This window comes from Halichoerus grypus, chromosome 4, assembly GCF_964656455.1.
Source record: "Halichoerus grypus chromosome 4, mHalGry1.hap1.1, whole genome shotgun sequence".
Taxonomy (NCBI): Eukaryota; Metazoa; Chordata; class Mammalia; order Carnivora; family Phocidae; genus Halichoerus; species Halichoerus grypus.
The window spans coordinates 12,572,771-12,595,680 of record NC_135715.1 but is presented as its reverse complement, the minus strand read 5'-3'; the positions used below and the strand labels follow the sequence as shown (position 1 = coordinate 12,595,680).

General features: G+C 56.7%; 2 protein-coding genes across 6 annotated transcripts in view; one reads left to right on the top strand and one right to left on the bottom strand.

The window, feature by feature from the left end:
- Positions 1-12,364, top strand: part of FARP1 (FERM, ARH/RhoGEF and pleckstrin domain protein 1) — a 271,781-nt gene extending 259,417 nt beyond the window's left edge. For 4 of the 5 annotated variants that reach the window (XM_036119342.2, XM_036119415.2, XM_036119213.2 and 1 more), the window contains exons 20-27: positions 3,326-3,394; positions 3,615-3,704; positions 4,308-4,390; positions 4,468-4,580; positions 6,015-6,181; positions 9,405-9,512; positions 9,767-9,918; positions 10,969-12,364. In XM_036119342.2, coding sequence (XP_035975235.2) covers positions 3,326-3,394; positions 3,615-3,704; positions 4,308-4,390; positions 4,468-4,580; positions 6,015-6,181; positions 9,405-9,512; positions 9,767-9,918; positions 10,969-11,050 — 864 coding nt within the window. In that variant the 3' untranslated portion in view covers positions 11,051-12,364. Of the gene's footprint in view, positions 1-3,325; positions 3,395-3,614; positions 3,705-4,307; positions 4,391-4,467; positions 4,581-5,654; positions 5,951-6,014; positions 6,182-9,404; positions 9,513-9,766; positions 9,919-10,968 lie in introns of those variants that run through there. The other variant, XM_036119493.2, reaches the window with a different exon arrangement.
- Positions 12,365-15,152: 2,788 nt separating this feature from the next.
- The window catches only part of STK24 (serine/threonine kinase 24), a 110,631-nt gene continuing 102,873 nt past the window's right edge, over positions 15,153-22,910 (bottom strand). The window contains exons 9-11 of the mRNA XM_036119684.2: positions 22,017-22,085; positions 19,302-19,438; positions 15,153-16,186 (exon numbers count right to left, since the gene is read on the bottom strand). Of these exons, the coding sequence (XP_035975577.1) occupies positions 16,150-16,186; positions 19,302-19,438; positions 22,017-22,085 (243 nt within the window). The 3' untranslated portion in view covers positions 15,153-16,149. The remainder of the gene's footprint in view (positions 16,187-19,301; positions 19,439-22,016; positions 22,086-22,910) is intronic.

The following is a 22,910-nucleotide window of genomic DNA, read 5'->3' as shown; positions in this document are numbered from 1 at the left end:
ATGGGCATCCTGTGCTCTCCCTCGTAGGCCATAAGGATCAAATGAGATTTAATGTGTAAAAATAACACAACAAATGTGACTTATTTTCTCCTTCCCCCACCTATAGTTACTTAAAGAGATTAAGTCTACACTTAACTGTAATGGTAGTGATTCATAGCATAGCGTCGTGGAAGACATTTAGCTAAATATGGGTTCTGTCACTCACTGGTCTTGGGCAGGCTTCTAAATCATTTTGCTCCTTAGTTTCTTTATCTGAAAAATGGGGATAATATTGAACCTACAGGCTCCCACAAGGTGCTGATAGAAGCATGCAGCTGATGTCAGGTACATTCCACGTGCTCATGATTATTTATAAAGGCGAAGTTGGAAGTGGGGTGCTGGTTACTAACTGCCTTATATCCATATTCTTTTGTTCATCAACCAGCCTCAAGTCAACCCTGAATGAAATGGGAAGGAGGGACTCAGAGGCCCTCCGGAGAACAAGTTCTAAGATGGGGTAGTCCATATACCAAGGCTAATTGATTATCATTAATTAAATTATCAAATAACCTCATGGGTGGGAGGAAAGCTCTGATTTGTCTGTAAGTAGAATTTTAAAAATTGGGACTTAAAGGGGAGCAGATAATTTTAGAGACACCCCCCTCAGCTACTGCAGCATAATTCTTAGCATGGCATAATCCTGCTCACCTTCCTGCTGGGGTCAGTCTGAGATAGTATCACATCCTGGAGGGCAGGATTTTTCCCCCAGGCATAAAGGCCACAGCACACTTTGGCCCGCATCAGCCCTCCTGATGGTGTTTATCCTAAGAACTGTGTGCCTGAGGGAGAGCTTTTCCTGGGCTGGCCTTCCTGTCGGAGGAACGCATTCAGAAAGGAAGCAGGGTCTGGAGGTGGGTGAGGTCCGTTTGGTTAAAACTCAGAGGTGTGGACTGGATTTCCCTCCAGAAGGAAGCAGCTTGCTCTTAAGGATATTCGAGGCCATCCCCCCTCCCCATTCTGTGGTTTAAAAAGAAAAATTCTAGGCACGAGACATCTTCCATCCGCAGCCTCAGACGTTGATATCTGAGTCTGCAGCCCTTCTGCTCCCGGCCGCTGAAGCCCCCCGGAACGTAGACGGGGCTCCCTTGTCTTCTTTCAGTGAGTGTCCCAGGGCACCTCGTCTCCCGCACAGAAAACAGTCACGCTCCCTCAGAATTATTAGAAAACACGTGTTCCAGCTGTGCAAGGTGGGAGCAGCAGGTTCAAGTCCCGAGCCCATCCTCGGCTGCCCGGCAGTGATGCCCCCTCTCCGACATCATTTCCTCGGATCGCATTGTTGATGTCTGATAGCATCCATGCCTGCGAGGATTTATTATGTGTTCCTTTGTTGGTCCCCAAAACACATCACTGAAACTGCCAGCAGACATGGTCTTTGATCCACATTTCATAAAAAAACAAAGAGTTGAGTCAGGCTGTGCAAAAGTCTATAGAATCAAAATGAGTTGGCTGAATCCTTGGCTCAGTAGCTGTTGTGAGCACAGAAAAGTCTGGTGGCAGGTGTTCTAGAAGTCTATTGATACGTAGCAAACTATTCCAATGTGTAGTGGCTAAAGACAACTTTTCCAAATAGGTCATGGTTTTGCGAGTCAGGAATTGGGCAGGGTTCAGCCAGGTGATTCTTCTGCTCCCTGTGCGTTGACAGGGGTCCCAGATGGGCTGGTCTGGAGGGTCCCATCTGGCAGGGACATCTGGAGGCTCAGCTGGGACTGTGCACCACAAAGCCCATGACAAGCCTGGCTGACCCTGGGTTCAGGGTTGTCTTAATGCTGTGTGCCGCTCAGGGTTCCAAGAGCAAGTTCCCAGGGACAAAGCAGAGGCTACTTTGACCCAGTCTTGGAATTCCGTCACATAGTGTCAGGTCTACACTCATTGGTCAAATCAGTCCCCAGCCCACCCATATCTAAGGGAGGCAGACAGAGACCCCGCCTCTACGGGAATAATGTGAAAAACGTTAATGAACTTGCAGCCATGTTGTAGAAGCAGCACTACGGAGAGCAGTTTGGTGGTTCCTTAATAAGTTAACCGGAGAATTTCCATATGACCCAGCAATTCCACTTCTCAGTATATACCCAGAAGAATTGAAAACAGGTATTCAAACCAAAAAAACTTTTTTTTAGAAATATATGGGACAGCACTTCCTTTTTTTTTTTTTAAGATTTTATTTATGTTTGAGAGAGAAAGAGGGAGAGCATGAGGAGAGGAGAGCGGGAGAGGGAGAAGCAGATTCCCCACTGAGCAGGGAGCCCGATGCGGGGCTCGATCCCAGGACCCTGGGACCATGACCTGAGCTGAAGGCAGACACTTAACCAGGTGCCCCCTCAAACAAAAACTTGAACGTGAGTGTCCATAGCAACACTGTCCATAGTAGCCAGTAGGGAAAAAAAACCCAAGTGTCCATCCTCAGGTGAGTAGATAAACACAGTGTGACGTATCCATACAATGAAGTAGGCCCGGGAAGGAAGGGAATTCTGATACATTCCCCAATGTGGGTAAAACTTGAAAACACGCTGGGTGGATGAAGCCAGACACAAAAGGTCATATATGACAAGATTTGATTTATAGGAAATATCCAGAATGGGCAAATGCATAAAGAAAGAAAATGGATTGGTGGGAGCCAGGTGCTAGGGAAAGGGGGGAGTGGGGAGTGGCTGCCTAGTGGGCACGGGTTTCCTTTTGGGTGGTGAAAACATCCAGACCTAGATGGTAGCAATGCATACACTCTCTGAATGCACTAAAGGTCACAAACGGTCATTTTTATATGTATTTCACCACAATTTTTTAAAAATGATAGTTTTGGGTGGGGGGGTTAAGTGCCCCGAATGACCAGCGTCCTCTAGTTTATTAATCTGGGAGGAAGAATTCCTTAGACGCGCTTGCTTCTGGCTGTTCTATCCTAGAGCACAGTTCCTGGTTTCCAGGAACCAGAGCTGTGAGTCATGGAGCAGTTCCTGGGTTCGGGGTAACTCCCCTCTGGCTCATCTGTCGTCCCAGTGCCCTGCTGCCACTCTGCATGTGGCTGGGGCCCCTGCCACCCACCTTGCAGCGGGAAGCCCGCCGGGCCTGGGGGGTTGCGCGCAGAGCTGCGGAACCACACCGTCCAGGCCTCTGAGCGCTGGTTTCTGTGCGAGCGGAGCCCATCGGAGTCCCTGCCTTGTGGGTTCCTGGGAGGGACAGCAGTATTCGGTGAACAGTAACTGTGATGGCGGTGGTTCTCGCCACGAAAGGGAGCGTGGCATGAGGCCACCAGCATCTCCCCGCCAACCGCCGGGGTCTGCTTGCTCCGTAGGAATTCATTCGCCTGGGCAGCCTCAGCAAGCTCTCCGGCAAGGGGCTCCAGCAGCGCATGTTTTTCCTGGTAAGTGCCGACAGCCAGAGGTCTTCACAGCGATGGGGGACCCCACGGGGTCACAGGGCGGGCCCGGGCCACCCGGGAGGCGGGAGAAGCGGCCGGCGTGGCTCAGCCGGAGGGGCTGCGATCAGCGAGTTGCCACGCAAGATCCTGAAAACACACGCTCTGCACCTGCTGTTTGAGCGGAGCCCATCCACCTCATCCGCACTTGTCCTTGCTCCTCTAGTTCAACGACGTCTTGCTGTACACGAGCAGGGGGCTGACGGCCTCGAATCAGTTTAAAGTCCATGGACAGCTCCCGCTGTATGGCATGACCGTGAGTATGCGCCATGGGCATGCGATCGGGGCCCCTCCCTGTGCGCTGCCTGCAGGTGGCAGACCGAGCTAAAGGGAGCGGGAGACCGCCAGCTGAGGAAGGAGGAGGGTCGTAACCAGGCACCTTAGGCCCCGTTCGGGCTCCCCAAGAGGGGCTCGGGACACGGCTCCTGGTGCACGTGAGATGTACGGGTAACTTCCTTCTAGAATCAAGTGAGGAAGCCAGCTGACGTGGCCATGAGGTATGCCTGGGCCCAGGGCCCCTGGAAGAGAGTCCTCACCACCCATGTGGCAAGGTGGAGCCCGGCCCTCGAGCGGGGAGCCACCCGTCCGGCCCCAGAGATGCGCCCGTGGGCATCCGTGATGGCGGCCAGGACGCCAGTGCGCGGGGTGGTTTCCCCGGCTTAGCCTCCCCCTCTCCTCCGCCACCGGATACAGGGAAGTTTACGGACTCTGCCAAAAAGCAGTTCAGTGCGTTTGGGCCTTCCTTTCGGCTCTCTGATTGTGATTTCTCCGAGCCGTAGCCAGTGTAGCGAACGTTTGAAAATGCGCCGAGTGTGCCGCTTGCCCCTTGGCAGTAACATGATGCGCACTCGTCCCACAGATCGAGGAAAGCGAGGACGAGTGGGGTGTACCCCACTGCCTAACCCTCCGGGGCCAGCGACAGTCCATCGTCGTGGCGGCCAGGTAACGCGGACACGCGCCCCTCACCTGTCTGCCCCTTCCCCCACCCTGCTCTGAAGTCCTGCCGCCCGGCTCTTCAGCTGCAGGTCCGAGATGGAGAAGTGGGTTGAGGATATCCAAATGGCCATTGATTTGGCAGAGAAAAGCAGTGGCCCCACTCCCGAATTCCTCGCCAGCAGCCCCCCTGACAACAGTAAGTGGGGGGGGGCAGCCGTTCTGGTGCCGCCCGGGCACGCTGCGCGGGGAGCTGGCCATGGCGGGTGCGAGACAGCTCGGCTCACCCGGGGGGCGGGGGGGGCATCCTGCTGCATTTAAAAATCACCCTCCCGGGCGCCTGAGTGGCTCAGTTGGTTAAGCGACTGCCTTCGGCTCAGGTCACGATCCTGGAGTCCCTGGATTGAGTCCCGCATCGGGCTCCCTGCTCGGCAGGGAGTCTGCTTCTCCCTCTGACCCTCCCCCCTCTCATGTGCTCTCTCTCATTCTCTCTCTCTCAAATAAACAAATAAAATCTTTAATAAAAAATAAATAAATAAAAATAAAAATCACCCTCCCAGGTGGGCCCCGTCTCTGTGATTGACATTTGTGTTTGTTTGTTTTCCTAATTTTTTATTATATATGTACAAAATCATGTAATTGGAAGTTTATAGAAGAGAAAAAAGTCCCTCTAATCCAAGGACTTTAATATAGCTGCTGTTATTGATTTGACATGTCCTGTTTTTTCCCTATACATGTTTTTTTTTTCCCCCAAGTTTTATTTAAATTCTAGTTAGTTAACATACAGTGCAATATTGTTTCAGGAGTAGAATTCACTGGTTCATCAGTTGCATGCAACACCCAGTGCTCATCACGGGTGCCCTCCTGAGTGCCCATCCCCCATCTAGCCCATCCCCCAACCTCCCTCCACCCACCCTGTTTCTTATCTATAGTTAAGAGTCTCATGGTTTCTCCCCCTCTCTTTTTTTCCCCTCCCCTGTGTTCATGTTTTGTTTCTTGAGTGAAATCATACGGCGTTTGTCTTTCTGACTGACTTCACTTAGCACAGTACCCCCCCCAGGTACATCCACATCGCTGCAAATGGCGAGATTTCATCCTTTGTGATGGCTGAGTACCATTCCATTGTCTACACATGCCACCACCTCTTTATCCATTCATCGGTCAATAGACATCGGGGCTCTTTCCATAGTTTGGCTGTTGTTCATAGACATTTGTGTTTAATAAACCTAAAAACGAAGGAACTTCCGCTCCCTAAAAGTAAAACACCCCTTAGAACAGTGTGAGGGAGCGGGGAGGTCATCCTTTCGGGGCCAGCCGGGCCGACTGTCCCGTAGAGTGCCGGCAGTAGGGAGAGGAGCCGAGGCCGTCCGTGCTGGGCGAGCACCACAGGCCCGGTGCCCAGGTGCGTTGGGGGCTCCCTGGCAGAGGGGCTGGCGGGACACCCCCTCCCCCGGGGTGGGAGCCGGACGAGGAGATGGCTGCTGGTGTGACTCCCTGCTCGGGGGGCGCGCGGGGCTCCCCAGGTGAGTGCCGCCGGCCGTCCCGTCCCGTCCAGCACCTGGGAGGGTCTGGGACGGGGTCCTTCTCCTGGCAAGCGAGGATCCGAAGCGCCGTCTTCTGTCCCACCCCGCAGAGTCCCCGGACGAGGCCGCGGTGGCGGACCAGGAGTCGGAGGACGACCTGAGCGCGTCGCGCACGTCGCTGGAGCGCCAGGCCCCGCACCGCGGCAACACCATGGTGCACGTGTGCTGGCACCGCAACACCAGCGTGTCCATGGTGGACTTCAGCGTCGCCGTGGAGGTACGGGCCCCCGAAGGCCCGGCCGGCCCTCTCCTGGACCTGGCCGCGGGGCGGAAGACCGCTGCAGGTGGCGGGGGTGCTCAGGGAGGCGGTGGGGGGGCGGCCGGGGCCGTGCCGGCCGTGGTTCGTGGAAGAACTCCCGGGACCCGGCCCCGACCCCACCGCCGGCTGCCATCCGGCAGGGGCGCTGGGTCACCTTCTCAAACCCTGAGAACTTCCCAGTCCCTAAACGGGCCTGGCCCAGAACCTGTCACACGAGCCCGAGCCAAGGACGGCAGTGGGCCAGCCCGCAGTGTTGGGGACGAGCCAGACATCGCACAGGGACTGTCTGAGAGCGTTCTCTGGGGGTGACCTGCACGGTTCCACGGCGCGGCTTCTACTCAGTTTCCCCGCTACGGGGGGTGGCCTACGCCCGTGCCTGTTTCTGAAAACGTCCTCGCGAGCACCTGGGTGAGGTGCATGCCCTGGGTGACAGGTGCACCGCCGAGGGCTGGCAGTGAACGGCCCCTCCGCTCCGACCCCACAGGGACGGACGGACGGACTCTGTCCTGCCCAGCTCGCTGTACTCAGCATCCTCCCTCCCTTCGCCCTTGGGAACTAGAGATCCTCCCAGGCACGGGGGGGCGGGGGGTGATCTTTCCAGCACGGAGGGAGCAGGGAAGACCCCTCCGCACATCTAGCCTGTCCAGCTGGTCCTAGGAAGCTGGAGGAGGTGGGTCCCCGAGGGAGAAGTGGTCTTTGCTTCACTTGGTACCGGCCTTCAAGGCCTGTGGTTAGGACTGTCGAGGCGTGGGAAGCTGGTAGGCTTGAAACCTCCTTTGCAAGCCTGGGAGCACTTAGGCCACTCAAGAGCACCCCCCCGGGTCGGGTAGGTCCCGGGGGCCCGGACACTGCGAGGCCAGCTCCTTTGGGGTGACCGACCTGCACAGCAGCCTGCGTCAGGTGAGTGTGCAGAGCCAGTCAGCAGCCCGGCCTCGCTTGGTCACAGCCCAGGCACTAAGTGACGTTAAGTGGCCACGACACGTATCTGACTTTGCCGCTCGGCCCGAGGAGCTCAGACTGCGTACTGTCCGGCCCGCCGAGGAAGTCTGCGCCCCCGGGGAGAGGGCCGCGAGCCCGGGGTGTGTGGGTTTAAGGTAGCAATGATGCGGGTGAGCCAAGCGTGGAATGGGCTCGTCTGTCCGTCTGCCAGTGCCCCCGCCCTTGCCAGGTCCCCCTCCCCAGGGCGACAGGGAGGGGGCGGCAGCTCCTTCCCTCCTGAGTCCACTGCTGAGCTCCCCACACGGACCCATTTCCCCTCGCGTGTCCTACGAGTGTTGGGGATATTTGGGGAAGATGTGAAGAGGTGCTGGGCGCGACCCAGAGGTTGTGGGCAAGCCAAGAGCACTGGGGGTCCACATTAGACGTGGGGGTCTGCTTCTGCGAGGGCCAGTGGAGCGTTCTTGTGTGTTCGATGGGAGTTGGCAGGTGCTGGAGGCCTGGGCAGAGGCGGGCAGGCTGGGGCCAGCGGAGGACCAGGAGCGAAGGGACAGCACGAAGCGGGAGAATCATGGTGGGGTCTCCGTGACTCTCCTGGGCTGCCGTAACACAGTCCCACCGACTGGTTCACACGAGGGAAGCTTATCCCCTCGGGCTGCTAGAAGCTGAGGAAGGGACCTTCTGCGCCTCACCCCCAGCTTCTGGTATTTGCCACCATCCTTGGTGTCTCGGCCTATAGACACATCACCCCGATCTTGGCCTCCATCCCACTTGGTGTCCCTGTGTCTTGTAAGGACACCGGTTACTGCCTTAGGGCCGCTCCACTCCAGTAGGACCGCATCTGAGCTCTGCCACCTGCAAAGACCCTATTTCCAAATAAGGTCCCATCCCCAGGTACCTGGGCTTTGGACTGGAACAGTCTTTGGGGGGGAACGCAATCCGACCCAGAATAAAGACCGAGCAGCGATGTGAGCCAGGAAGAGGGCAGAGGCCTTCCCTCCGCTGGGGAGTCCAGGAGCGGAGGCCACTGCGGGGGGGCGCAGGCGTCGGCCGGTTGTGGGTCAAGGATGTTGACTGGTCCCGCCTCGAGAAAAGAGGCGGCAGGGCTTCGGGGCCCTGTGAGCTGAGAAGGGGACGGAAGTGTAGCCGAGCGAAGCCAACAGGCGTGGGAGTTTGAGTGCAGCTGGTGACCCCGGAGGCCGCGAGGACAGTGGGGAGCGAGAAGAGAGAACTCCATTGAGGGAGTTGGACCGTGGGGGGCCGAGCACGTTGTGGGAACTGCATCGAGAGCGGGATTTCCGGACTCCAGCTGGAGGGGGTGGGTTCGGTAGGAGCGCGCTCCCCTCCTTGCCTTCCCTGGGCCTCGGAATCGTGTGACGCCCCCCCCCCCCCCAGTTCTGCTTGCTGCCCTCACCTGCTTGGCACTCAGCACCCCATTCTCTTGTTCGCCCGTGGGTGAGTGGCAGGCAGGGTGATGCGGGGGGCGGTCTCTGGGGGGGATGGGACGCTCTGCCTGGAGCCCGTGCTGGTTGCGGGACCCACGGGTCTGTGGGTCTGTCCGCCTCCTGCGTTCTTTCAGCCTGAGGCACCGTTCGCTTCTGTCGGCCCCTCACGGAGACGCTTAGCCTTCTCTCTCCTCCTGGCCCCGGGACCTTACTTACAGAGGTACCTTAAACACGCTCTTTGGGAGAACAAAGCAGACTCAGGTGTATTTTTAATTTTTTTAATGTAGTAATTTGCCCATTTGACCAAGTTGTGAGACTGTCCCCAGCACCCTGCCTCAAAAGTCTCCATGGTGATGAGCGACCGGCTACAGACGGGCGCTCTCACCGTCTCGTTCCCCCCCCGGGGCCTCCGAGCTGGGGAGGTCAAGCAGGACGCGCGTGGAAGGCCGGTCTCTAGCGGGGAGTACTCCTCACAGGTGCAGGGCCCAGCCGGCCCGCGTTCCGGCCACGGCCACCAGAGGGCGCGCGGGGCCCGCCAGCGTGTTGTCCGGGGGTGACAGAGCCATTCTGGGGGAGCGCCAAGCTGTAGGGGAGGGTCCCTGGGCGAGATGCAGCACGGGGACGATCTGATTAACAACTGAGGTCACCACGGGGGGCATGTCCCTGCAAGAGGCGATGATAACTCAGGCTCAGATAGTGCACCCCCGGGGGGCTCACGCAGGAGGCCTCACCCCGCCGCCCAGGAGCCCCAGCAGCAGCCCCCTGGGCCGGCGCCCCTCACGCACATGCTTGTCCTCCAGAATCAGCTGTCGGGGACTCTGCTGAGGAAATTCAAGAACAGCAGTGGGTGGCAGAAGCTGTGGGTGGTGTTCACGAACTTCTGCCTGTTCTTCTACAAGTCTCCCCAGGTAAGCCCCGGTCCCAGGGCAGGGGGCCGCGAGGGGGGCAGCCTTCCCCCAGGAGGACGGCGAACCGCCTGGTGGAGGCCGTCTCCCCGGGACCCTGGGTTCCAGGGGACGGTGGACGCTGTCCGCGTGCGTGAGGAGCACTGCGGCCTGAGTGAACACGGGAGGGGGAGGACTGCGGTGAAGGCTCAGGGCCAGAGCGGGCCGCACTGGCCGGGGCCACCTCTCCACAGCCCCCTTCTGTTGACTCTGCCCAGGACACGCACCCCCTGGCCAGCCTCCCTCTGCTCGGCTACTCACTCACCATTCCCTCAGAGTCGGAGGACATCCACAAGGACTACGTGTTCAAGCTGCATTTCAAGTCCCACGTGTACTACTTCAGGGCTGAAAGCGAATATACATTTGAAAGGTAATGATCCCCCCCTGCCCCCCCCCCGGGCATCTCCAGAAGGGCTCCCCCCCCCAATCTCCCGAGCGAGCCCAGTGCAGGAGGCCCTTCTGGTAGCGGCTGCCCACTGCCCCCTGTGGGCCTGGGCGTTTACTCACTTCCAAACTGGCCTTGACCTTTGGGGTGGGGCACACAGGTGAGGAAGGTGGTCCCCTGGCCTGACACCCGTATCCACCTCTATTCTTCTAGAAGGAAGGGAAACTCAGAGTTCCCTGGTTGAATAACATCCGCCCTTTAACCTGTCCAGCGTCGAGGCTGCACACGGTGCACTTTTAAGTCTCTAAGCAGCGGGGGTTTTAGCGTCTGGAGTATTCAGTCAGAACGTGCCGGATGGTGCGAGGGCCACACCACCGCCCAAGGAAGGGAACAAATCCTGGGGCTTCTCGGGGTTCGCGAATACTGTTAGTGAGGCTGCCTGCGCGCCAGAGTGAGGCCCAGGAGCTGGAGTGTTCAAGTAAGATGGAAAGACCCAGACTGTCACGGTTGACCAATTTCAGACATTTCCTAACATTTCAGGTAGAAATTCTGGGCCCCCAGGCCTGGGATCCTGTAGCCAGTGTCACTGTTAAAGCACCAGCTGTGGGGGGTGGGGAGGAGGGTAGGGCTGCAGGCCACAGACCAGACAGGGCCAGGGGTCACCAGCCCCTTTAGGGAGAAATGGCTGTCCCGGCCGTGCTGAGGGGACCAGACGCCTTCGCCGCACCTGATCCCGTGAGCCCACAAGGCAGGACCCCTCCGTCCCGGGCGCTTCTGCGGCTCTGCAAAGGGAGCAGCCAGGCCCGTGGTTCTCAAACTGGTCCTCGGGCACACCTCGAGGAACCCTTAGCCTTGCTTTCGTGTTCTCGGGTACCAGGAGCTCCTTCGAGAACCCTTCTGCTAAACCAGCACGTTACAAATACCGCCGTGCTGTGTTTTTTAAGTAATGAGGTGTGTCGAGTATCGTGAAGAAAAAAATCCTGCGCAGGTTTCTAGAACGTGGCCATTGACCCTCCTCTCGTTCTCTGGCCTCAGGTGGATGGAGGTGATCCGCAGTGCGACCAGCTCTGCCTCCCGCGCCCACATCCCGAGTCACAAAGAGTCTCACGTCTACTGAGGGCAGGACACGAGTGTCGCAGGGCTCGGCCGTGGCTACGTCCCTGGGAGACCCTGCGTGTGCCCCGTATTAATGAAGCCTAGTAAAATTAACACCCGCCTGGACCCCCGGAGCGCGGTCGTGCAGCAGCTCTCCTCGGTCTCCACAGCACCGCGTTTACCCTGGTCTCTCCGAGCGGAACGGTGCTCCCGGGGGGGCGGGGGGGCTCCGCGTCTGTCGTCCTCCCGGTGGGCTGTCTCCAGCTCGCGCCGGTATTAAAGCCTTGTCACTAAGAGAGCGCCACATGACCGTTTTTCTTCCGCAGCTGCACCTTAAAAGCAGTACGACCATATCCGTTCAACCAAAAGACAGGGCAAGTGTCTTAAAAAAAAAAAAAAAACTTTTATTTTGATTTCTAGGCTGGTGCGATTAAAAAAAAAAAAGATTTTCCAATGTTTGTGATTCACGTGGCACAGTCTTAAGCAAATGAGATCATTTTCAGATTTCGTTTTTTCAGTCTTTCTACTTTTATAATAATAGCAAGTTAGTAGGATGTAGCTCTCTGATCATAAGCAGTCCGCAGACAGGACGTGCGTTCCCCGCGGGCTGCGGGCCCCACCGAGCCGCTGCTCTCGGCACAAGCCGACCGAACCGTCCCCGGGACCCCTCTTCGCGGAGCGCGGCGGGCTGGCGTCCGTGCGGAGCAGCGATGGGCACGGGGCCCGCGCCGTCCTAGCAGCGGTGCGTGTGGTGGGGGAGCTCAGCTGTGCTGTGCGTGGTCTGGCTCACAGGCATGAGGACCTGGGCGTCAGTGACCAGGGCCATCTGTGGTCTGTGACGCTTGGAGGGTCTCTGTGAGCTGCCCCCGTGCTCGTACCCGTATCCTGCGACTGGGGGTGGGGACTGCACATTCGGTAGTAGTAGATATTGTGCCCGTCTTCAAGAACATTCTTTTCTCCTGTTTGTACTCATCCTCCCTCCCCGCCCCCAGGCACGGGGTATCAACAGTGACCTTGCGCATCCTTGACGGTCGGACTACACAGGGAACAGGGCTCCAGGCCTGCTGGGCCCACTAGTCAAAATCCGTTTGCCTCTTCTCTGCGGAGATCGGGTGGCTGCTAGTCCCTAGTGTCCTTAAACCCTTTCTGACACAGTCCGGAGGGGGCGGCCCGCGGGCCGGCGCGGCGGAGCTGGGACGGGACCCACGACGAGGAGCTCGAGATGTGTTATCATTTGCCTTACGACGTGTACCAGATGGTTTCAAGTACTAACAAAAGGGAATAAAAATACCTCACGCCACAATCCAGCATATTGAAGTTTTAAGGCAAAACATCACCCACCTTGTCTGGTCTTTATTTCCGTCTGACGCGGGCAGGTTGCAGGGACGGAACTGCCCAGGGGTGGACGTGGCTGGTCCCTGCGGGGGGTGGGGGGGGACGGGACGATGAGCAGACTCAGCCACGCGTGAGACACACAATGTGGAACCGGGGAGGCAGAACCTTGCCGGGAGCCTGTCCGTGCTATAAAAGGGCTAAAACCCGAGGGACGAAAGCAAAGACAGGGAGGGGGACTACCTTCCACGTCCGGCTATTTCCCAGAGGCTTGTCCCACACCCCGGCCGCAGGACCAACTCCCTGGGAGGGTGAGCGCAGGGGGCAGCTGATGGGACAAAGGCAGTCTCCGGAAAATTCTCCCCCAGAAACCACCAGTCCCTGAATTCTACAAGGCTCGGGGATGAGGGGGTCTAGTTCGTCTCCCGAGTGAGTCCGAACCATGTCCCTCTGCGGTCCCCCTGTGACTTCGAAGTGCAAACCACGTGGGCAATGGAGACCACGTCCAAGCTGCTGGGAACCGAGCGGGAGATTTGGAGACACCCGGTGTCTCAGTCCGTTCGGGCGACTGTAACAAGTACCAGAAACGTATCTCACAGTTCTGGAGGCAGGAAGGTGCCAGATCAAGACGCTGGCAGATCTGGTGTCTGGCGAGAGCCTTCCCGGGTCACAGTCCATTGTCTTGCTGCGTCCTCACAGGGCTGAAGGGAGGAGGGTCTCAGGGGGGAGGGGAGCCTCTTAGAAAGTCCCTAATCCCATCACTCCTGACCTCATCACCTCCCAGTACCATCCCACTGGGGGTTAGGATTTTAATGTATACATTTGGGAGTGGGGGGGGGGGTACAGCCTACGCCCCCTACACACGAGACCGAATTACAGAAATGGTTTTCTGGGAACTTTATTGGCCCCTGCCTGACACAGCACCCGTATTTGATAGCAGAAATAGAAAAACGCTTATAAATGGACCATATTTTGCCAAAAGAAAGGTACAAAATGCTACATGAAGAACTGCACTAGATGCTTCACAAGACTAACCCGACAACAGCATTGTTGGGTTCAGAAGGTGTGTGGCACGTGGTCACATCACGACAGTCACAAGGCCAGCTCTCAAATGCCGAGGCACCCAAACCCCACCGGTGGCCACTCGCTTGTGCAGCCGCCTAGGACGCAGGAGAGAATTTCCAGAAGGCCTAAAAACCCAGCCAGACACAGCCCACTGCCTCCGTGTCCACGGAAGCCTCTGCCGAGGCTGGGTCCACCACCGCCTTCTCCGGTCTGAGCGGGGAAGCTCCGGGGAGCAGGGGGGTGGGGGGGGCATCAGGAGGCTTCCAGGCGCCCCCGGACGCATCCCAGAGGCCGGCCTCGCAGGTCTGGCTGCGCGGCGGCAGCTTCCGCCGGAGCTCCGTGCGGACGGGGCTACACCGCGGCCGGCCCCCCCGGCTCACGAAGCGGCCCCCAGCCCACGTGCCCTCGGAAACCAGACCCCGGCTTGCGTGTCCACAGAAAGCGGCAGGCCAGACGAGACCCGGGAAGAGATCCACTTTCCAAAGCTACTCAAACCACTTCTTCCCCCGGGAAGCTTAATCGACGGAAGATGCCCACGTAAGCTCGGAAAGAATGATCCGCTGCTTTCCCCGGGAGGGGCGCTGTGCTGACCGTCCAGGGGCTGCACACTCTGGGTAACCATCGCGCCAATATGCCTCATCGGACCCCAGTCCCCACCAGCGTGCCTGTTCCTCGCACTGGAGACCGGCTTCAGCATGTCTTCTTGAGGTCACCGTCCACGTGCAAAGGTGCACAACTCTAAGAAAGCTGCTGTCTACACTGGCTGGCTGAAGATCGGACAAGCAGCGCCCTCTGGAGAATGCTGCGTCATTGCTTTATGGGATTCTCCCGCAACGAACAAAACTGACCTTGGGCTTGCGCCTCGCACAGAGAAACAAACCACTCCCTCATACAAGATACTTGATAGAAACACCGAATGAAACATCCTCAAGTTTTATCATCCAAGTTAACGTCCCTGCAGCCGAAGAACACACAACGTAAGAATCAGCAATTCGGTTCTATTTCCCCTAATCAAAACGTATCCCTTATAGAAATTAATCAATCAGCTTCTAATAAAAAAAAAATCATGACTTAATTTTAGGCTTTTAAAAAAAAATCGACGCTCCATTAACAAATCTAAACAAGACACACACACTCGAACCTCTCCGGCTCTGGGCCTCTGCCCTCTCCCTGTAACCCAGGCCACTGGGGCGGCAGATATCGATCGAACCTTCCATCCCAAAGTTTACCCAGTGACTTCCTTGCTTCCAAAAATCCTTTGTCTTCCCCTCCAGGAACTGCTACACGAACAAGCGAGGACAATGATCCGGATCAACAAACAGCACATGATGCCCCATGTACTTAGTCAGGGACTGCCGCAGGAACTCTTCGCTCTGACCCCAGAGAGAGGATTCCTCCTGCCTCCCTGCCACAGGCCAGGAGACACACAGACCCCGGCTGACAGAGGGCAGCCCCGGGCTTCTTTAACAAAGCCACCCTTAGTCAAGGTCCCTGGGAAGAGAGCACAACTTCACAATCCGCAGTATCCAGCCACATTTTCCCAACAGCCAATTTTTTGAAAGTTGCACAGGGAGTTGACCCGGACACTCAGCATTTTGAACGTGGGCACTTCTTTCTGGAAGTGCCGAACGTCTCACCTTCTCTCTCTCTCTCTCTCTCTCACACACACACACATAACAGGTACACTGCCCCCTGAAGAGTCACGTTTCAAGGAAAAGTATGCAAAGTAAGTGTGTTATAAAATTTATTCGTGTAAGCATTCAGACATTTTTAGGTGGGCAAGATGACACGCGGGTTTCACTACGAGCACGACAGAAGTCCTACTGGGAAGGACGGGAGGTGGGCGTGGGGCCAGCAGTGGTACGATTCCAAACAAACGTTAAGACGAGAGCACTTCATCGGGGAGAAACTTAAAATAATAATTTAAAGCTTCATGAGGCAAGATATGTTCCAATTCAAAACACTAAGAAATAGTACCATCAAATGAAAGGAAATCAACCTGTGCGTGTACCCAAAGGGCCGCCGGGCAAACGAGGGGGACGGGCATTTGCGGAGGTACAAAGAGGAGTGTTCCGTAAGGGGCATGGAGGAGTATTAACGGCAAACCCTGCAAATACAAAATAAAACCCAAATCACTGATCACAGAATTCAAAATTTACATGTAATAAAGGCAAGGCAATAGACTCAAGTTCTGGCCTGTCGAATATTTACTCCACTGACATTATCTACAGAAGCGCGTGGCCAATCTGTACACGGTGATTCCGTACGCACGCCAGGAGGGTTTCCGTAAAAATGACACTATATACAAGTCTATACACTGACCACCAGCGATCCTCCGCCTCCCGGGGGGGTCACCCACGTAAAGCAGGGTACCTGAGATTGCATTTCTTCAGTTGCCTTGTCATGATCCCAAATATACATTTCAGGGTTTGTTTTTGTTTTTAAAGACACTTTCCTTGATATGTGCACAATGGCTAAAATTAAAAAACAAGAACAAGAAAATAAAAGGATCGCTTGCAGGAGCCGACCCTCCCCACCCCACTGAGCGTGTCCGTCGGGCGGAGGCCGGTGGGCACCCGCGGCCGGGGGGGTGCGGGGGGGCGGGGGGGCCCCTGGATGGCACACCGCTGCAGCGGGGTCAGCAAAGGCTCTCGTGGACGTTTTCGGAGGAGGAGGATGAAGAAGAAAAAAAGGAAAAACAAAACCCCAAATGCCAAAGGAATTTCAGTGGGTTGAAGTTCCTCCACCACTTAGAGAGTATCTAGGGAAAGAAAAAAACAAGAGAAACGGAAGTGAATGCACGTCATTTCTGGAACAACCCCCATACACAAAGTCAAACCAGCGCCGAAATCCTAGTTCACTAGACAATCCCCAGTCATAAAACAATTAGGTGGCGCAAATATCAATGGGTTAATTATTATACAAAGAATTCATAAAAACTAAGAAAATCATGATTTTGACACCACTTTTCACAGACAAGTTAAACCCAGTGGAAGAACTGGAAGTACGTAACGAGCGAGAGCGTGTTCAGTCTCTCAGGAGAAAAGAAAGATGTGCCTGAAACAATAAATGGTACAGCTCCGCTCACAGTCCACGTGTCAAAACCACAACAGCAGCAACACCCGATGCCACCGTGCGGTCCCGGGGGCGCACACGCGGCTGACTGGACCATCAGCACAGGAAACCCCACTGGCCACAAAACTACGGCTGCTTGTGCAAGTGCTCCCCTCCCGAGAGTTGTCTCAGAAACGTGGGCCAGAGAAGGAGCAATGTATGCTGCACGAAGATGTCTCTCGGGGTTTTCTTTGTAAAGATTAGGGAACAACTCTGATGTCCAAGAGCAAAGAAAGGGTTGAATAAATTAAGCAAACTGAATGAGAAACACACTAAAAACTGTAATTATATGAGGGTGGGGGGCTGGCTGGCGCAGCGGCTGGATTCTGGCTCCGGTCAGGACCTCTGGGATCTGCCTACAATGGTGGGAGCGACCCAGCACCGCCGGAAGTCGTGACTGGGCCACACGGGGTGGGTCACGGGCACGCTCTTCTGGTTTCGATCATCGTGCGGTACTGTCTTGCTTTGGAAGACAAAACAGGCAGGGGGTCCCCGATGGCCAACATCCCCTCAGCCACCTCAGAACGGAGCCCAACTCACGGGAGAGGGCTGAGGACACGTTGAATGGGAGCAGTCACAAGCCTTCCAAGCTACAGCAGCTCTTCTGGGGCGTCTCAAACGCTGGGCGCTCTCCCAGAGAACAAATGATTACGTAAGAGCCTCTGGAAAAGCAGGCTGTAGCCACAGATCCTAAGATTCGTTTTCCAAGAAAGAGAAATGCCTAAGCCACGGGAGTTGTGGATGCCGCACAAAAGGACCCACCCATTCGTTCCAATTAAGATACACACGTCTTTGAAATGCTTTAGACACAAGTCAGTTCTTATTTTTTTCTGAAGTGACTGATCCACTGAAGTAGTGCCTTTGGGAGCAAAATGGGCACAAAGCAGTGGCAGTGGCCACCGTGGTTTGGTGGCACCTGGGTGGGGCACACACAGGAAGAGCCAGGGAGCCTCACAGGAGTGGACGCACGGCACCAGCTAAGGCCTGCAGGGACCAGTGGAGGACCCCCCGGAGCAGGTCTACACAACACAGAGCAAAGAGAAGACAGAATGGTCTGGAGACGAGGAGAATGTGGACTCGGCACGTCCTAACGCATCACTGGAAAGTACGACTTCCAACATGACGCGGGCAGCGGGGGGTGTATCTGCCGAGGTCCAGAGATGCGGCAGGTTCACACGGAGACGTGCTGAGCGTGAAACACACACCGGATCGCAAGGACGTGCTGCTGAAACGTACGGGAAATACCCCACTGATAGCGGTTTACGCTGCTGCCACGAGCAAAGATCTGGGACGCAGTAGGTTCCGCAGCGTATTATGGAGACTAATTTCACTTGCTCCTTTTTTACTACTTTCTCAGGAGGAAACTAGAAAGCCCCAAACCGTGCGGTGTGGCCCACACTGGCTGCCGGAGCAGCTGTGTCGGGCGCCACGGGGCGGGAGAAGAGGGGACACCTAACCGCCGGCCGCGCCCTTGCCCTCCATGCCCCGGAGCTGCAGGGCAATCGAGTCAGGGACGCACGTCACTCTGAGCAGCTCGGCCAACTCGGGACAGGGTGGGCGTCAGTCCTCAGTGGCGCTACGCAAGCAGAAAACCAAGCGCACAGCGAGACCATCACCGCGCCACCAGCTCCTGGGCACTCTGCATATCGCAACTAGACTGCGCTGCTCTGAGGAAGGAGGCCAAGGACCATTAAGTCACTCGTCAGTCCCGGGGGGGAGGCCTCCGTGGTAACGAGGATCACGTCCCAGGACGAACAGGAACACTCGGCGGTGCCGCGTGAGGGACGTCCCCGCGCACGCACCCCGACGGACACACACAAACTCCGGCACGGCTGTGTGGGGCTGAGCATCCCGGGGACTTGACTTCTGTTTTCCCTTATGCCTGTCATCCGTGAGTAGCGACAGTTGGGAGGGGGGTAATGCCAACGAGCAGAGCGGGTCCCTTCGCCGGCGCCGAAGTGAAGGCAGCCAAGTCGACGGGCTCTACTGTGCGGCCGGCGCCGAGGGCGGGGGGCGAGCCGGGACAGCGTGTGCCCCCGAGCCGGGGGGGGGGGGGCCTCAGTGCCACAGCGAGGTTTTACCCCCATGTCCCACTTCATCAGGACGCTTCACAGGCCAGAGGGCAGCCCCTCCGATCATCACTTCCAAGGTGCAAAAGCACCCAACACGGCCCTAGCTTCTCTCCATGTTGTCAAGCCAGCGTCTCTGGGAAGCCCTGAAATGCTCCTCACTCTCATCAGGCTCAGCCGCTCTGTGGAACGGACTGGACAATTCACCTGGAGGGTGAATTTCAAAGCAATGACACGGCTGGCTTCTTGGGGAGCGATGAAGGTTCGGGGGTGTGGAGCAGAGCTCGGGTCACAGCACACCTCCTCTCTGTAACACCCCCAGAGGACTGCCCTTCAGTCCTGGCAGTCGGAGTGACCTCCCAGGGGGACTCCTAGCACAAGCCTGCGAGCGGGTGGGGGAGCTCCCCTCTCGGTGGAGTCACGCGGCATCACCAGGAGCAGACAGGGGTCTTAAGGTCCCGGCATTCATCACATGACAAGAGCTCCAAGCGCACCAAGTCTGTGGTCCTCCCCGGGGTTTCCGGACGCCTAGTGTTCCCTCGCGGTGATCTCTAGAACTCAGAACTGAAGTCTTCTCTGACTTGATTCTGCTTCAACCGCGTGCCCAGGAAGCAAACAGCCAGAGCCCAGGAGCAAAGCGCCAAAGCGACCGAGGAAGGACTGGGAAAGGCAGGGGGCAAACAGGGCACTGACCTCTGCAGCCGCTGGATGAGCTGGGCCACCATGGTGTCCGAGATCCCCGGGCAAGCCTCCTCCGCCAGGTAGATGGCCCCTCGCAGCTCCTCTATGGGGCCCATGTTGCCTCCGCACGCCTGGCTCTTCTCCTTCAGCTGCAAACACACAAACATGCAGAACGGCATGACCCACACAGGCACAGGAATCAGGGGGCACCTCCTTTAAGGAGGGACGCGATGTGTGGCCCCCACTGCCGCCCCGGGCGCGCGAGTCCTGGCGGGGACACCGTGTGTGGAAAGGGCATTCGTTAGGCCTAAGTCACTACCGTCACCAGGAAAGAACAGCGGCGGCTGGCCTTCTGTGCACCTTTCCAAGATCTGGTGGTGACATGTGTCCCTTCTTCTGCTTCAACCTTCATCTACACCAGAAGCACCACTTCCCAACCGCTCGGCTCCGCTGTCCCACGGAGCTGCCCCGGGGGCCGCCTACAGCTCCGCCCCGGACGGCAGCGGGTCCTTACGATCCCGGCAAACGGCCTTCTGGGTGTGGAGGGCTGTCAAAATATTCCACTGCCCGCAACCGAGCGCCTCCCCCCCACCAGGAATCACAGCGGTGTCCCCGGCACGACCTCAGTAAGGCGGATGGCTCTGAGTCCCCCTCTGGGAGGGATGCGGGACAAGGGACAGCTGTTTAGTCACTGGGCACGCGACTGAGGCTCCCAGAGCAGGAGCCCCTCCTCGACGGCACCTTTAGGAAATGGTTCACATTTGCCTCTGGCTTTTCCAGCTGTGAACACTTCCCCGCCGGCATCGGCCCCATCCTGACCGTGCTGCCCCCTTCCCCCCGCAAGAGGGACACGGAGGACCAGGAGGGCGGCGCACGCCGGCGACCACACCTTGCGCCCCTCCCTGTCACGGGCTCTGACGCGGGGGACCTGCAGGGGGCCGCCCGCGCCCACCTAGGACTCCCGATCACCTAACCACCTAGAGCAGTGTTCACAAGTCCTGAGTGCTAACCTCTGCCTCCCCCGTTTCCTACAACGGCGGCCCTCCCCCGCCCGCCCTGCCCTGCCCTGCGAGCCCCCCAGGCTCCCCTGCCCAAAGCGCTGCCGGAGGGGCTCTATCAGCCGAGAGGGAGGGAGCCACCCGCACGCACGCTCTGGTGTCCGGAACAGCCTCACGTGTAGACACGGGGACAGAGATCCTTTATTAGTGAGTTTTATCAGAATTACATAAAATGACATACATCGGACACATCAAACACGCGGCTACAGAGCACTACCGATAAAAACATGTAAGCAAAGCCGCCCGGGAGTTCAGGACAGTATTACGCTGAGAATTAATTCACTAATTCCAAGTAACGATTTCGGCACAGCTTCTTCATATGCCCAGTAAAAAATACGCGGCTTCAGAAAAATAAGAAATATCTATGTCATTTTCCCTAACGGCCCAACTGATCCTTGTGGAGCGCCCGTGGCAGGATCACAGGAAAGCAAGGGAGCATCTCAAAAACCCGAAGGACCACTCTCCCAAACAACGTAATAAAAAGCAAGACGGTGTCTTATGGACAGGAGAGGAAGAGAGCAGGTCCCCGGAAACAGCAGGGAGCCACACAGAGGAACCTCCACCTGCCGTTCCGTTTTCCATCAGAAAGCCACGTGTTCAGTGGCTTCAGCTCCACACCCGGGCTCCAGTGTGGCCCCGGCTGCCAGCTGGGAAGGCAAGGCCCCCAGGCTAGCTCAGGAGGGCCGACGCGGGCAGGGGGAGGACCGAGAGCCAGATGAAGGCGGCCTGGACACCCCGGGGCGCTGCCGAAGGGAAGACCGAGGTTCGGGCCCCATGGAGCCAGGGGGAGGGGGCCTGTGTGTGTGGCACCTCCCACCTGGGACCACCGACCTCAAACAGGAGGATCCCCTGAGACAGCCCCTCCCCTGGAGAGCTCCGAGTCACCACACAAACAGAAGGGACTAGTGTGGCTCATTCTCAATTACCTTGAAGGCAGACTGGGGGCGGGCTCAAAAAAAAAAGGGGGGGGGGTATCTCCAACTTATCTTTAAATCACCTACTAACCAAAGAATAATCTTCATTCTCATACAATTTATTCTTGCCAACATCGCACAATGCAGCAGGCCTAGTGGTACCTCCAGGGGGCAGGGCGGGCTCCCCCGAGGAGGAGCGGCGGACCGGCACGTGGGTAACACGAATGACAAGTGACCTAGGCTGCTCACCTGCGAACCAGGTGGCCCTCTGGTAAGGGGACTTCTCTGGGATTACAGTCAACTTTGGGGGCACAACGGGGCAAAGAAGGTCTCCAGAGAATCCGACTTCTCTTTTAAAATAAAGTTCTACTTTTTACACTGGCATAAATTTGTCTGAGACAAAGCAATCACGCTGCACCCAAACGGATTTTGTAGAAAGCAGTACAGCGGAAGCTCAAAATCACCCTGATGACAGGCGGACTCGGGCGGGGCCCGCGCACTCGAGGAGGCGACACAACGCCCTTTCCCAGGACGGGCTGGGCACCAGACGGTGTCCGGGGGAGCACGAGGGGCGCCAGGAAGGCAGTGCCCACTCCCAGCTGGCCTCTCGGGACCACGACGCCGGCTCTCCAACTACCCGAGCCGGCGTGTTCTAACCTCCCCAATTCGACTGCCACATGTCACAGAAAGAGGACCCTGCCCCCCACTAGGTCCCTATCATGCCCCACCCCCCCACAGTCAACTGGGTATCTTACCTCTGCAAAGAGAGGAGAAATAATTGTAGATAAACACTGAGAGAAAGGCCTCTTTGGGATGTCTTTCATCTTAAGAAAGAAAAAAAAAGGAAATCAGAAGTTAAGTATTTAATATTCACATTGCAACAATTCAGTCAACTTCAGACATGCACCATGCTAGCTAACGTAAAGTCTGAAATGCTCTCTATTTGCTGTGATATCTTTTCTTTTTTTTAAGATTTTATTTATCTAAGTACTCTCTACACCCAGCATGGGACTCGAACTCACAACCCCGAGATCAAGAGCCGATGCCCCACTGACTGAGCCGGCCAGGTGCCCGCCCATTTGCTGTGATCACTAAATGGGACTGTCTCACGGTCCTTCACTAGCCTGCAACGTTTCCTTCGCAGTGATGTGCCAAACTCATGCAGCTGGGCGAACCAGTGTCTGGACTCCAGGCGCCAAGGCCCGAGAGGCCCCGGGAGTGGCCCTTATGCGGGTGCAGGTGACACCGAATGGCACCCCTGTGCTGTCTATGTAGCAGGACTTGACTACCGAAACTCTGGAAATGGAATCAGCTCGAAGCTGGCCGTTGCAAGAGACTATGATAGGACAGGGGCCTACTTTCTACTTTCGCAATCTCTGTAATGACTCCCATCTGCCTATCAAAGCAAGACTTACAGGATCACCAGGGGACAGCCACCGGTCCACGCTGCCTGAGAGAAACTATACCACGGTGCTTTAAAGCGACTCTTTTTCATAAACTTAAATAGGCATAAAACCAATTAATCAAAATAAAGTTCCATGTAAGTACCAAACGCACTACATTTGCTTTTAAGATCCTTAAACAAAAACTTAATCCCAAAATTCTGGTATCTTTTATGAGTAACCCCAATATATAAGACAGAGTTCTGT